Source organism: Oncorhynchus tshawytscha, linkage group LG24, assembly GCF_018296145.1.
Source record: "Oncorhynchus tshawytscha isolate Ot180627B linkage group LG24, Otsh_v2.0, whole genome shotgun sequence".
Taxonomy (NCBI): domain Eukaryota; kingdom Metazoa; phylum Chordata; class Actinopteri; order Salmoniformes; family Salmonidae; genus Oncorhynchus; species Oncorhynchus tshawytscha.
In genome coordinates, this window is record NC_056452.1 from 19,558,593 (window position 1) to 19,574,159 (window position 15,567).

A 15,567-nucleotide genomic window follows, 5' to 3' on the forward strand; every position below is an offset into this window, starting at 1 on the left:
TGCAAATAGACGTGGGTCTAGGGTGTCGTGTAAGGTGGAGGTAACTACCCTCTCAAAGCACTTCATGATGACAGTAGTGAGTGCTAAGGGGCGATAGTCATTTAGTTCAGTTACCTTTGCTTTCTTGGATAGTGGAACAATGGTGGACATCGTGAAGCAAGTGGGGGACAGCAGATGGATAGGGAGAGATTGAATATGTCCATAAACACTCCAGCCAGCTTGTGCGCGCATGCACTGGGGACACGGCTAGGGATGTCTCAATCACGTCGGCCGCGGAGAACAAGAGCCCACAGTCCTCCAGAGCAGCCCTCATCGGTGGCACTGGGTCATTCTCAAAGCGGGCAAAGAATGTGTTTAGCTCGTCTTTGTCCGCAACATGGCTGCTTTTCCCTTTGTAATCCGTGATTGTCTGGAGTCCCAGCCACATACGTCTCATGTCTGAGCCGTTGAATTGCGACTCCACTTTGTCTCTGTACTGATTTTTGTATTCAACCATATTCCCAACATGTCAAGTGGTTTTGTTGTGTTTTTGACTTTGTTCAAGTGCCACTTTACCTGATCCACTGATGAATAGAAATAGAGTGTTCTAGTGTGTAGCTATTTATAAGCCCTTTCCTACTCTCTGTATTGCCTGGTGGTTATGTAGAGCAAGACCCTGCAGCTATTGTCTCCCGATTTTATTCTTAGGATGGAAAGTCATTAACTTGCTCTTGTGGCAGATGGACATGTCGCTCCATTAAGAAACTAATATCAGCTCTGTGTGTGCATGTGTGTATGTGTGAAATTTCAATGAAGGTATCTGAACAAACAGGACAGGGGAAGGTCACAGACAATGGAACAATCAAGTCATCATATTGTCAGACATTGGATCTATCACTTGGGATCTATCACTTGGGATCTATCACCATTAAAAATATTTTTTCAGAGGAGATGTGGTATGCTAGATGTAAGCTAGAAGAAATGTACAGCACCTTTAAAGGTCCAATGCAGCCATTTTAATCTAAATATTAAATCATTTCTGGGCAACAATTATAGTAACTTACTTTGATTGCTTTCAATTCAAATGGTCAATGACCAAACAATAATTAAAAAAGGCTTCTTAGCGAGGAACAATTTCTCAAGCAAGAATTTTGCTAGGACTGTCTAGGAATGGACTGAAATTTCAGGCAGCCTTTTTAAACACCTCTTAACCTAAAAGGGCATCATTTACATAATTTGACAATATTATTCCAACCTCATAGTGTGGAAATATATGTAAAACACAGGAAAATGAGGTTGTTGACTGCACTGGGCCTTTAGAGAGGAGTTGTTCATACTTTGTTTCACAAATCAGAGCCAAAGAGATCTTTCTCTGAGTATACCAAACATTATGAACACATTCCTTATATTGAGTTGCAAACCCCTTTTGCACTAAGAAGAGCCTCAATTCATCAGGGCATGGAATATATATGGACTATACAAGGTGTCAATGAATTCCACAGGGATGCTGGTCCATGTTGGCTACAATGCTTCCCACAGTTGTGTCAAGTCGGCTCGATGTCCTTTTGGTGGTGGACAATTCTTGATACACACAAGAAACTGTTGAGTGTGAAAATCCCAGCAGCGTTGCAGTTCTTGGCACAAACCGGTGAACCTGGCACCTACTAGCATACCCCATTTAAAGCCATTTTAATATTTTGTCTTGCCCATTCACCCTCTGAATGATGCACATACACAATCCATGTCTTAGTTATCTCAAAGCTTAAAAAATCCTAATTTAACTCCACTTCGTCTATAATGATTGAAGTTGATTTAAAAAGTGATATCAACAATCTTGGTTTCCTCAGACCAGAGAATCTTGAGAGGAGTGGCTTTCCTCTGGCCATTTCTCCTTAAAGGCCTGATTGGTGGAGTGCTGCAGAGATAGTTGTCCTTCTGGAAGGTTCTCCCATCTCCACAGAGGAACTCTAGAGCTCTGTCAGAGTGACCATCAGGTTCTTGGTCACCTGTCTGACCAAGTCCCATCTCCCCCGATTGCTTAGTTTGGCCGGGCGGCCAGCTCTAGGAAGAGTCTTGGTGGTTCCAAACTTCTTCCATTTAAGAATGATGGAGGCCACTGTGTTCTTGGGGACCTTCAATACTACAGACATTTTTTTGTAGATTTCCACAGATCTGTGCCTCGACATAATCCTGCCTCTGAGCTCTGCGGACTACTCCTTTGACCTAATGGCTTGGTTTTTGCTCTGACATGCACTGTCAACTGTGGGACCTTATATAGACAGGTGTGTGCCATTCCATATCCAATCAATTTACCACAGGTGGACTCCAATCAAGTTGTAGAAACATCTCAAGGATCATCAATAGAAACAGGATGCTCCTGAGTTCAATTTCGAGTCTCATAGAAAAGGGTCTGAAACCTTATGTAAATAAGTGAATAATGGCGCCAGAGGAGATGGTGCCATTTACAGTCCCCTAACCATTTGTGCTATTGTATGTGTTGTTTTCTGCGTTATTTGTAACTAATTTGGCCATAATGTTTCTGCGACCGTCTCTTATGACTGAAAAAAGCTTCTAGATATCAGGACAGAAATTACTTGCCCCGTATTGGAAGAATATTTTTTCTTCATACGAGTTGGACGCGGAGGATTTACTCCAGACACCCGACAAGGCACTCATCTCCCCGTCAATTCGCAGGAGAAAGAGACAGAGATATCGGGGACGTAGATCTGGGTGCCTTGTAAGGATCCAGCAAAACAGTTTTTTTTGAGAGAGAGAGAGGAAGATTCGATATAGGCCAATAGTTTTTTATATTTTCTGGGTCAAGGTTTGACTTTTTCAAGAGAGGCTTTATTACTGCCACTTTTAGTGAGTTTGGTACACATCCGGTGGATAGAGAGCCGTTTAGTATGTTCAACATAGGAGAGCCAAGCACAGGAAGCAATAATTTCAGTAGTTTGGTTGGAATAGGGTCCAGTATGCAGCTTGATGGTTTAGAGGCCATGACTATTTTCATCATTGTGTCAAGAGATATAGTACTAAAACACTTGAGTGTCTCTCTTGATCCTTGGTCCTGGCAGAGTTGTGCAGACTCAGGACAACTGAGCTTTGAAGGAATACGCAGATTTAAAGAGGAGTCCGTAATTTGCTTTCTAATGATCATGATCTTTTCCTCAAAAAAGTTCATGAATTTATTACTGCTGAAGTGAAAGCCATCCTCACTTGGGGAATGCTGCTTTTCAGTTAGCTTTGCGACAGTATCAAAAATACATTTTGGATTGTTCTTATTTTCCTCAATTAAGTTGGAAAAATAGGATGATCGAGCAGCAGTGAGGGCTCTTCGATACTGCAAGGTACTGTCTTTCCAAGCTAGTCGGAAGACTTCCAGTTTGGTGTGGCGCCATTTCCGTTCCAATTTTCTGAAAGCTTGCTTCATAGCTCGGGTATTTTCGGTATACCAGGGAGCTAGTTTCTTATGACAAATGTTTTTAGTTTTTAGGGGTGCAACTGCATCTAGGGTATTGCGCAAGGTTAAATTGAGTTCCTCAGTTAGGTGGTTAACTGATTTTTGTCCTCTGACATCTTGGGTAGGCAGAGGGAGTCTGGAAGGGCATCAAGGAATCTTTGCGTTGTCTGAGAATTTATAGCACGACTTTTGATGCTCCTTGGTTGGGGTCTGAGCAGATTATTTGTTGCAATTGCAAACGTAATAAAATGGTGGTCCGATAGTCCAGGATTATGAGGAAAAACATTAAGATCCACAACATTTATTCCATGGGACAAAACTAGGTCCAGAGTATGACTGACATTGAGTAGGTCCAGAGACATGTTGGACAAAACCCACTGAGGCGATGATGGCTCCGAAAGCCTTTTGGAGTGGGTCTGTGGACTTTTCCATGTGAATATTAAAATCACTAAAAATGTGAATATTATCTGCTATGACTACAAGCCCCGTAGGAATTCAGGGAACTCAGTGAGGAACGCTGTATATGGCCCAGGAGGCCTGTACACAGTAGCTATAAAAAGTGATTGAGTAGGCTGCATAGATTTCATGATTAGAAGCTCAAAAGACGATTTTTTTTTTTTTTTGTAAATTTAAATTTGCTATCGTAAATGTTAGCAACACCTCCGCCTTTGTGGGTTGCATGGGGGATATGGTCACTAGTGTAACCAGAAGGTGAGGCCTCATTTAACACAGTAAATTCATCAGGCTTAAGCCATGTTTCAGTCAGGCCAATCACATCAAGATTATGATCAGTGATTAGTTCATTGACTATAACTGCCTTTGAAGTGAGGGATCTAACATTAAGTAGCCCTATTTTGAGATGTCAGGTATCACAATCTCTTTCAATAATGGCAGGAATAGTGGAGGTCTTTATCCTAGTGAGATTGCTAAGGCAAACACCGCCATGTTTAGTTTTGCCCAACCTAGGTCGAGGCACACCTAGGTCGAGGCACAGACACGGTCTTAATGGGGATAGCCGAGCTGACTACACTGACTGTGCTAGTGGCAGACTCCACTAAGCTGGCAGGCTGGCTAACAGCCTGCTGCCTGGCCTGCACCCTATTTGATTGTGAAGCTAGGGGAGTTAGAGCCCTGTCTATGTTGGTGGATAAGATGAGAGCACCCCTCCAGCTAGGATGGAGTACGTCACTCCTCAGCAGGCCAGGCTTGGTCCTGTTTGTAGGTGAGTCCCACAAAGAGGGCCAATTATCTACAAATTCTATCTTTTGGGAGGGGCAGAAAACAGTTTTCAATCAACGATTGAGTTGTGAGACTCTGCTGTAGATCTCATCACTCCCCCTAACTGGGAGGTGGCCAGAGACAGTTCTTCGATGCTGACACATCTTTCTAGCTGATTTACAGGCTGAAGCTATGTTGCGCTTGGTGATTTCTTCCGAATGCATTGATGAGTACACTGGCTTCATCAATAAGTGCATTGACAATGTCATCCCCACAGCGACTGCATGTACATACCCCAACCAGAAGCCATGGCTTACAGGAAACATCTGCACTGAACTAAAGGGTAGAGCTGCCGCTTTCAAGGAGCGGGACTTTAACCCAGAAGCTTATAAGAAATCCCACTATGCCCTCTGACGAACCATCAAACAGGCAAAGCATCAATAAAGGACGAAGACTGAATCATACTGCACCGGCTCCGTTACTCATCGGATGCGGCAGGGCTTGCAAACTATTACAGACTACAAAGGGAAGCACAGACGAGAGCTGCCCAGTGACCCGGGCCCACCTCATTGCCTGTATCCGCTATGGATCCACAGTCAAACGACCACCCCTCATCACTGTCAAACGCTCCCTAAAACAACTCTGCGAGCAGGCCTTTCTAATCGACCTGGCCCGGGTATCCTGGAAGGATATTGACCTCATCCCGTCAGTTGAGGATGCCTGGTCAGTCTTTAAAAGTAACTTCCTCACCATTTTAGATAAGCATGCTCCGTTCAAAAAATGCAGAACTAAGAACAGATATAGCCCTTGGTTCACTCCAGACCTGACTGCCCTCGACCAGCACAAAATCATCCTGTGGCGGACTGCAATAGCATTGAATAGTCCCCGCGATATGCAACTGTTCAGGGAAGTCAGGAACCAATACACGCAGTCAGTCAGGAAAGCAAAGGCCAGCTTCTTCAGGCAGAAATTTGCATCCTGTAGCTCTAACTCCAAAAAGTTCTGGGACACTAAAGTCCATGGAGAACAAGAGCACCTCCTCCCAGCTGCCCACTGCACTGAGGCTAGGTAACACGGTCACCACCGATAAATCCATGATTATCGAAAACTTCAACAAGCATTTCTCAACGACTGGCCATGCCTTCCTCCTGGCTACTCCAACCTCGGCCAACAGCTCCGCCCCCCCCCCGCAGCTACTCGCCCAAGCCTCTCCAGGTTCTCCTTTACCCAAATGCAGATAGCAGATGTTCTGAAAGAGCTGCGAAACCTGGACCCGTACAAATCAGCAGGGCTTGACAATCTGGACCCTCTATTTCTGAAACTATCCGCCGCCATTGTCACAACCCCTATTACCAGCCTGTTCAACCTCTCTTTCATATCGTCTGAGATCCGCAAGGATTGGAAAGCTGCCACAGTCATACCCCTCTTCAAAGGGGGAGACACCCTGGACCCAAACTGTTACAGATCTATATCCATCCTGCCCTGCCTATCTAAGGTCTTCGAAAGCCAAGTCAACAAACAGGTCACTGACCATCTCGAATCCCACCGTACTTTCTCCGCTGTGCAATCTGGTTTCCGAGCCGGTCACGGGTGCACCTCAGCCACGCTCAAGGTACTAAACGATATCATAACCGCCATCGATAAAAGACAGTATTGTGCAGCCGTCTTCATCGACCTGGCCAAGGCTTTCGACTCTGTCAATCACCATATTCTTATCGGCAGACTCAGTAGCCTCGGTTTTTCTAATGACTGCTTTGCCTGGTTCACCAACTACTTTGCAGACAGAGTTCAGTGTGTCAAATCGGAGAGCATGTTGTCCGGTCCTCTGGCAGTCTCTATGGGGGTGCCACAGGGTTCAATTCTCGGACTGACTCTTTTCTCTGTATATATCAATGATGTTGCTCTTGCTGTGGGCGATTCCCTGATCCACCTCTACGCAGACGACACCATTCTGTATACTTCCGGCCCTTCCTTGGACACTGTGCTATCTAACCTCCAAACGAGCTTCAATGCCATACAACACTCCTTCCGTGTCCTCCAACTGCTCTTAAACGCTAGTAAAACCAAATGCATGCTTTTCAACCGTTCGCTGCATGCACCCGCACGCCCAACTAGCATCACCACCCTGGATGGTTCCGACCTAGAATATGTGGACATCTATAAGTACCTAGGTGTCTGGCTAGACTGTAAACTCTCCTTCCAGACTCATCACAAACATCTCCAATCTAAAATCAAATCTAGAGTCGGCTTTCTATTCGGCAACAAAGCCTCCTTCACTCACGCCGCCAAACTTACCCTAGTAAAACTGACTATCCTACCGATCCTCGACTTCGGCGATGTCATCTACAAAATAGCTTCCAATACTCTACTCAGCAAACTGGATGCAGTTTATCACAGTGCCATCCGTTTTGTTACTAAAGCACCTTATACCACCCACCACTGCGACCTGTATGCTCTAGTCGGCTGGCCCTCGCTACATATTCGTCGCCAGACCCACTGTCTCCAGGTCATCTACAAGTCCATGCTAGGTAAAGCTCTGCCTTATCTCAGTTCACTGGTCACGATGGCAACACCCACCCGTAGCACGCGCTCCAGCAGGTGTATCTCACTGATCATCCCTAAAGCCAACACCTCATTTGGTCGCCTTTCGTTCCAGTTCTCTGCTGCCTGTGACTGGGACGAATTGCAAAAATCGCTGAAGTTAGAGACTTTTATCTCCCTCACCAACTTCAAACATCTGCTATCTGAGCAGCTAACCGATCGCTGCAGCTGTACATAGTCTATCGAGTAAATAGCCCACCCAATTTACCTACCTCATCCCCATACTGTTTATATTTATTTACTTTTCTGCTCTTTTGCACACCAGTATCTCTACCTGCACATGACCATCTGATCATTTATCACTCCAGTGTTAATCTGCAAAATTGTAATTATTCGCCTACCTCCTCATGCCTTTTGCACACAATGTATATAGACTCTTTTTTTTCTTTTTCTACTGTGTTATTGACTTGTTAATTGTTTACTCCATGTGTAACTCTGTGTTGTTGTCTGTTCACACTGCTATGCTTTATCTTGGCCAGGTCGCAGTTGTAAATGAGAACTTGTTCCCAACTAGCCTACCTGGTTAAATAAAGGTGAAATAATTTTTTTTTAAATGAAAGACAAATTACTTCTAAGCTTGCTTCGAGGCAAGAAACTCTGAAACATGCATGAGAGCATCAGCTGTTCCGGATGACTGCGTGATCACGCTCTCTGTAACATTCCACGGGGCCAGATGGATTACCAGGATGTGGTAACTGGCAACTGGCAAGTGTCATCACTGACATTTTCAACATGTTCCTGACTGAGTTTGCAATACTAACAATACTAACATGTTTCAAGCAGACCACCAAAGTCCCTGTGCCCAAGAACACTAAGGTAACCTGCCTAAATGACTACCACTCACTTCTGTAGCCATGAAGTGCTTTGAAAGGCTGGTCATGGCTCACACAACACCATTATCCCAGAAACTCTAGACCCACTCCAATTTGCATACCGCCCCAACAGATCCACAGATGATACAATCTCTATTGCACTCCACACCACCCTTTCCCACCTGGACAAAAGGAACAAGTATGTGAGAATGATATTCATTGACTACAGCTCAGCGTTCAACACCATAGTGCCCCCAAAGCTCATCACTAAGCTAAGGACCCTGAGACCATGCTTGATTTAATCATTGCGTGCTAGGAATATGGGACCAAATACTACACTTTTGGCTCCTTTAATACACATACTGTATAAATGAATTTGTTCCAATACCTTTGGTCCCCTAAAATAGTGGGAATATGTACAAAAAGTGCTGTAATTTCTAAACTTGCTATAGATGAAATTACCCTCAAATTAAAGCTAACAGTCTGCACTTTAATATCATAGTCATTGTACAGAGCCTCTATATATTGATCTCTCTCTATATATATCTCAATATATATGAATCTTTCACTATATAGATGTCAATATATATGGATCTCTCTCTATATATGTGCCTCTGTCACAGATACATCTAGAAATCATTTGCAGAACAGGAAACCAAACTAAGCATACAGTTCTGGATAGGTTCACCAGACACTAATAAGGACTAAAAAGCATCAATATTGATTCTCCATGGAAACACCTTTTTAATCCAGGATTAGGCATAATCTGTGTCTGGGAAGCCAGCTCTCTGTATGAGACCCCCTAAAATGTTGTATTCAGGCCCTTTACTGTATGTTTTAGTTTGACTTCCATGGATATTATTCCACTCAAGTCCAAAAAGAAAGAGCTATGAACATCATTAATGCTCAAAATGCATCTTAAATGCAGCTGTGGAGACCGTAACCATAGTTACACGACATAGAACATTACAAGGTCCTGCTGATGGTTTCTCAGGGCCCTCGGCAGCTTTCGGCAAATACGTAGCGAGCAAAATCCATTTGGAATCGGTTTGTCTGAAATTAGGTATTTTTCTATGCCTCAATGTTTGTCTGGTCAGTCCATTATGCTATCAGTGGGTTTTGTTAATAATCTTTGAAAACTTCCTCTGAGCAAAAAACTGCAAACCACAGAGTTAGAAAATGGAATGCTACAAGAGGATAAGTGATGCTATTGTTTTGGTTTTCTCAGTGCCACTCTCTCCAGATCTACATGCAATGCCATGATTATTCAGTACCCTTCTGAAGACTTGTGTTAGCTCCCGAGCCAGTGCCTAGGCTTCTGCTCAGTGGGCTAACATAGTTGTGTGGCGCGCAGGAGACCAGAAGTCAAACCACAACCAGTCATATGTTAAACAGAAGCATTCATTAGCGTGTAATAAACTGAGTTTAAAAAAAACAGTGTCTCAATAGTGTAGACCCGAATGACCTAAAATAATGCATGAATTCATCTTGATGCAAAACAGATGTTCATCCACCATTTTTGGTAGTTTCCATTCTAAGTGAGATGTCTGGTATGCATATGCATGATTAATTAGGGAACATATGGAAAGCGTTGGTGATATTGCTTTATTCTTTGTTCTAAATTAAAATGATGCATGGTAATGCATGCTGTGGCACGTTTTGATTTCACACATCCGATGTGCTTGGTTATGTTTGCAGACACAGGGAGGCATGAAGAGCAACACGGACAGGTTCAGTCATACAAGGCCAAAGCGAGCTGTTTTTTCCAGGAGGCCGCTGACAGGAGGACGGTTCATAATAATGTCTGGAATGAAGCAAGTGAAATGGCATCCAACACATGGAAACCATGCGTTTGATTTATTTGATAACGTTCCACCCATTCCGCTCCAGCCTTTACCACGAGCCCGTCCTCCCCAGTTAATGTGCCAGCAACCTCCTGTGCTGGTTTTGCCCTAACCCTAACCCTAACCCATCATTACAGAACATGAGGTACAGTTACCTCCATGTTTTCTTTGTGGTAACAGGGTTATTTTGGTTGCTTATTCTGTATCAGATAATGTGTATTTATTATGGATCCTCATTACACTTCCTGGGGTCCAGCAACATACCACATACTGTAATGTGATGATGGTGATAAGGTTCGTTGTAGCTGAGTCGGTAGAGCACGGCAGTTGCAATGCCAAGAAACGTGGGTTCGATTCCAACCACACGTAAAATGTATTTTGACTTTTTTGTTCATTTAGCAGACACTCTTATCCAGAGCGACATACAAGTTAAGTGCCTTGCTCAAGGGCACGTCAACAGAGCTTTCACCTAGTCTGCTTGGGGATTCAAACCAGCAACCTTTTACTTACTGGTCCAACGCTCTTAAACGCTAGGCTTCCTGCCACCGGGTATACACGTATGACTGTAAGTCGATTGGAGAACAGCGTCTGCTAAATGGCATATATCATATATAAGGTGGACCTTCAGTTACCTGACTATATTAAAAGGAAGATAACAGCTGTGTGTTCTTCACATGTAGCCTATATAATATGCAACCAGATTCCATCCTCATTAAAAAAAATGTCTTAATTACTTTTTATGATTTAAATTACAATTAGGATGTGTTTCTTTTTTAATAGAAGAAGGCTGTTTTGTATTCCTGGTGAGGCGGTTGCCACGACACATTGATTTAATTCAGAGTTCAAACGTGCTTTTTTATTTTAAACATGTCAGGTCAGGGGGACAATCAAGACATTGTGCAAATGTTCCTTATGCAAACAGTGTGTGTGTGGGTGGTGGAAGTTGAAAGCTAGTGGGGGACAACCCATCAGGGAATCTGCATATAATATTCTCACTAAGGTAGACTTGTGTGTTTTTAGTTTGAGGCCATGCAAACCTTGCATGTATTTATTTAGCATGAAAAAATGGACAAATAGAATATTAAATAAAAAGGGATTTTGGAATGTGTTCAACATGTTTCAATATTTTATTACTGAATTGATTACACATTGTGCATAACGTCCTAATGTTCCAGATAGCAGCAAGGCTAAGTGCACATTATTGCTTTAAATACCGGTAGTCTATCTATGTACTTTTAATTTGTGTAGAGAAAATGACTAGCTCGAACTGAATAGAGTAGCCTCTCTGTCTAATTGACCCAGTCAGAACCATAGAATAACATGAAATTATAGGTTCTCTATGGCATTATAGGTTCTTTATGTAATTATAGGTCTTCTATGGTCAGACACTTGTCACTGTAGTGTAAAGAGTAGTTTCTCCCCAGTACCTCCACTCAGTGGTCTCCCCCTTAGTCCCTCCCTGGTTAAAGGCTGACAGATATACCCAAACCATTCCCTCCACCAACCCCCCTTAAGGCCTTCTATAACACACTCTCCATCACCACTTACAGCCACTCATGCATACATTTTACATATGGGTGACCTCAGACCTTGAACCCACTAACCTAGCATTACAAGCACCACACTCTACCAACTGAGCCACAAAGGGCCACAACTGATACTGCCCAAGTGGTGGCCAGCAATGCAAACATCCACATTTCCCAGTGCCACTATTGAGAACACCGTGCTGGAAATCTCAGGAATGCGTTCCAAATGGCACCCTACTTCCTACATGTTGCACTACTTTTGACCAGAGCCCTGTAGGGACAGAGCACAATATAGGGAATAGGGTTCCATTGGGATGCAGGATTGGACAGAGCAGGGAGGCTTAAATCCCTCTTCTTTATTTTGAATTATGAGGTGTTGTACTTTTTGCTTATTTGGTTTCTCCAGATACAGTATACATATTTCATAGTATTTGAATGATGCTACAAATTTCACAGTGATTTTGACGCAAATACATTTTTATGTACACTTATTTCGGTCAGCCACATTTAAAGTATGTTCTCTTCATGCAGCACAGTCCTTAAACAACACAGTAGTATCCTTTATCTTGTTGCTGTAGGCTGGTAAATATAGTGTGTAGTGTTACATCACTGTTATAACTCAGTAGCTCGGTCAAGGAGAAGAATGACCAAGCAGGCTCAGAGTCATCAGCAGCCTCCGAGATTACTCCTCACGTCCCCGCAAACCACTTCACCTCCCCGCAAACCACCTCAAACCACATCACACAACGGACAGAGGGGACGGGCCACACATAAATATCATCTGCTTTCTGGGGACATGTGCGATGATCTTGCATACATGAAATGTGGCATGATATGCAGCTAGACTATAGGCTATAGCAGGGTTCCCCAAATGGCGGCCCGTGTGCCGATTTTGTTCCGCGGATTTTGTTCCCCCCCCAAGTTTTCTCAGCAAAACAAATGTAATAATATACATATCCTATATACACTATCGTTCAAAAGTTTCGGGTCACTTATAAATGTCCTTGTTTTTGGAAGAAAAGCACATTTTCTCTCCATTAAAATAACATCAAATTGATCAGAAATACAGTGTAGACATTGTTAATATTGTAAATGGGTATTGTAGCTGAAACGGCTGATTTTTAATAGAATATCTACATAGGCGTACAGAGGCCCATTATCAGCAAACATCACTCCTGTGTTCCAATGGCACGTTGTGTTAACTAATCCAAGTTTATCATTTTAAAAGGCTAATTGATCATTAAAAAATCATTTTGCAATTATGTTAGCAGAGCTGAAAACTGTTGTTCTGATTAAAGAAGGAATAAAACTGGCCTTCTTTAGACTAGTTGAGTATCTGGAGCATCAGCATTTGTGGGTTCGATTACAGGAACAAAATGGCCAGAAACAAAGCACTTTCTTCTGAAACTCGTCAGTCTATATATACGTGAGAATTTAAGGCTATTCCATGTGGGAAATTGTAAAGAAACTGAAGATCTCATACAACGCTGTGTACTACTCCCTTAACAGAACAGCGCAAACTGTCTCTAACCAGAATAGAAAGAAGAGTAGGAGGCCCCGGTACACACCTGAGCAAGAGGACAAGTACATTAGAGTGTCTAGTTTGAGAAACAGAAGCCTCACAATCCTCAACTGGCAGCTTCATTAAATAGTACCTGTAAAACACCATTCTCAACGTCAACAGTGAAGAGGCGACTCCGGGATGCTGGCCTTCTCAGCAGAGTTCCTCTGTCCAGTGTCTGTTCTTTTGCCCATTTTAATCTTACATTTTTTGGCCAGACTGAGATATGGCTTTTTTTTGCAACTCTGCCTGAAAGGGTTCTTTGAATGTCCCCATAGGAGAACCCTTTGAAGAAACCTTTTTGGTTCCAGGTAGAACCCTTTTGGTTTCTGGTAGAAGAGCCCTTCCCACAGAGAGTTCTACATGGAACTACCTACATGGAACCAAAAAGGGTTCTCCTATTGGGACAGCTGAAGAACCCTTTTTGGAAACTTTTTTTCTAAGAGTGTGCATCCCACCTCTGTGTGTTGGGGAGCGAAAGGATTACAAACTACCCACATTAAAGCAGTCAGTACAATTATCCATGCAGTATAGCCTACATTGTGAAATTCTGTGACAGGATATATCTGTGAATATTTATGGTCAACATGAACCCACAGAAGTGTTTACATATGTAACAGCCTTCTTCATGGTAAGGCAGGCAAATGAGGAGCCGTTTGAGAACATCTGTCAGGCCTAATTAGCTTGAGGACAGGAGAATCACATGGGGCGATCCATAGCTTCTGTATTGGGCCCCTCAACTGGCAGATGCTGTACATGTATCTCAACAGAAATGTGCTAGGCTGTTCCAATATGGACACCATACAACCAGAATGTTTTATACGTGAGTACATGAATACAGAATGGGATGATGCGGGTTATGCCATGTACAGGCCTTACTGGGTTATATCATGTACAGGCCTTTCTTACTGGGTTATACCATGTGCAGGCCGTTATACTATGGGGCGGCAGGTAGCCTAGTGGTTCGAGTGTTGAACTAGTATCCGCAAGATCAAATCCCTGAGCTGACAAAGTAAAAATCTGTTGTTCTGCCCCTCAACAAGGCAGTTAACCCACTGTTCCTAGGCTGTCATTGAAAATAATTTGTTCTGAACTGACTTGCCTAGTTAAATAAAGATCAAATAATAGGCCTTTCTGGGTTATACCATGTACAGACCTTTCTTACTGGGTTATACCATGTACAGACCTTTCTTACTGGGTTATACCATGTACAGACCTTTCTTTCTGGGTTATACCATGTACAGACCTTTCTTACTGGGTTATACCATGTACAGACCTTTCTTACTGGGTTATACCATGTACAGACCTTTCTTACTGGATTATACCATGTACAGACCTTTCTTACTGGGTTATACCATGTACAGACCTTTCTTACTGGGTTATAACATGTACAGACCTTTCTTACTGGGTTATACCATGTACAGACCTTTCTTACTGGGTTATACCATGTGCAGGCCTTTCTTACTGGGTTATACCATGTACAGACCTTTCTTACTGGGTTATACCATGTACAGACCTTTCTTACTGGGTTATACCATGTACAGGCCTTTCTTACTGGGTTATACCATGTACAGACCTTTCTTACTGGGTTATACCATGTACAGACCTTTCTTTCTGCAAATGGCAGTGTAAATGTTCGTTTTTATTGTAAAGTACAAGATAGTTGCTGATGCGATTATGATATATGGCATAGGCCCAAGCAAGCACGGTCATAAAAAAATGTACGCTTACGCTGAGCAATTATCATTTTCCAAAATGCAAAGATGTTAGGTGCTGAACAATTTGGCACTACCTATGCTGCACCACTAAGGCATAAAAAAGGCTTGTGGTTTGGACGTTATAGTACACTTACACTTCTGTTAGAACTGGCTGCCAACACAATGGCCTGTGGGAAAGACAGTACCACCATGAGAACAACAAAAGAGAAAAACGGAAGGAATTGTACAAACACTATTTTCACAGCTGAGGTGTTTTGTGTGAACGTACTATACAATTTATTTGACAAATTTGAACAAAAATGGTCTCCGTGACAAATGATTGGACGGTCATTTTGAACTACCGTCCAGTGTATTTTAGAGTGTCTGTAGCTGTGAGGCTTGCATGGATCCAATGCTGTTTGTCCATCATGGTTTTCCAAGCCACATGGGTCTTATGTTTGCTCCTTGAATAATTGGATAATTGACAAGACTGTAGACGATTTTACATGGGTCCTGTTGGATAGAAAAAGCAGCAATACATCCAAGTCTTCTGGACTCAATTTGCCTTTTCCCTCCACAGTCTTATCTGTCACTATGGTAACCTCTTTATTTCTCTCTCTTTCTTTGCAGGCTGTTGAAACCAACCTGGCTTCCAAGGACAGTCACTGGGTATTTGTCAATGAGGTAAGCGAAGATGAGAGTATTTATGTTGATGCTGCTGATAAATCTCTCTCTCTCTCTCGCTTCTTTTCTCTTTCTCCTAACTCCTATCTTTGCATTTCCTCTACACTGAGTATAGAAAACATTAGGAGAACCTGCTCTTTCCATTACGTAGACTGACCAGGTGAATCCAGGTGAAAGCTGTG

General features: G+C 42.9%; 1 protein-coding gene across 2 annotated transcripts in view; it reads left to right on the plus strand.

The window, feature by feature from the left end:
- The window catches only part of grid1b (glutamate receptor, ionotropic, delta 1b), a 380,700-nt gene that overhangs the window by 292,457 nt on the left and 72,676 nt on the right, over positions 1 to 15,567 (plus strand). For both annotated transcript variants that reach the window (XM_024386514.2, XM_024386515.2), the window contains exon 5: positions 15,332 to 15,385. In XM_024386514.2, the coding sequence (XP_024242282.1) occupies positions 15,332 to 15,385 (54 nt within the window). The remainder of the gene's footprint in view (positions 1 to 15,331; positions 15,386 to 15,567) is intronic.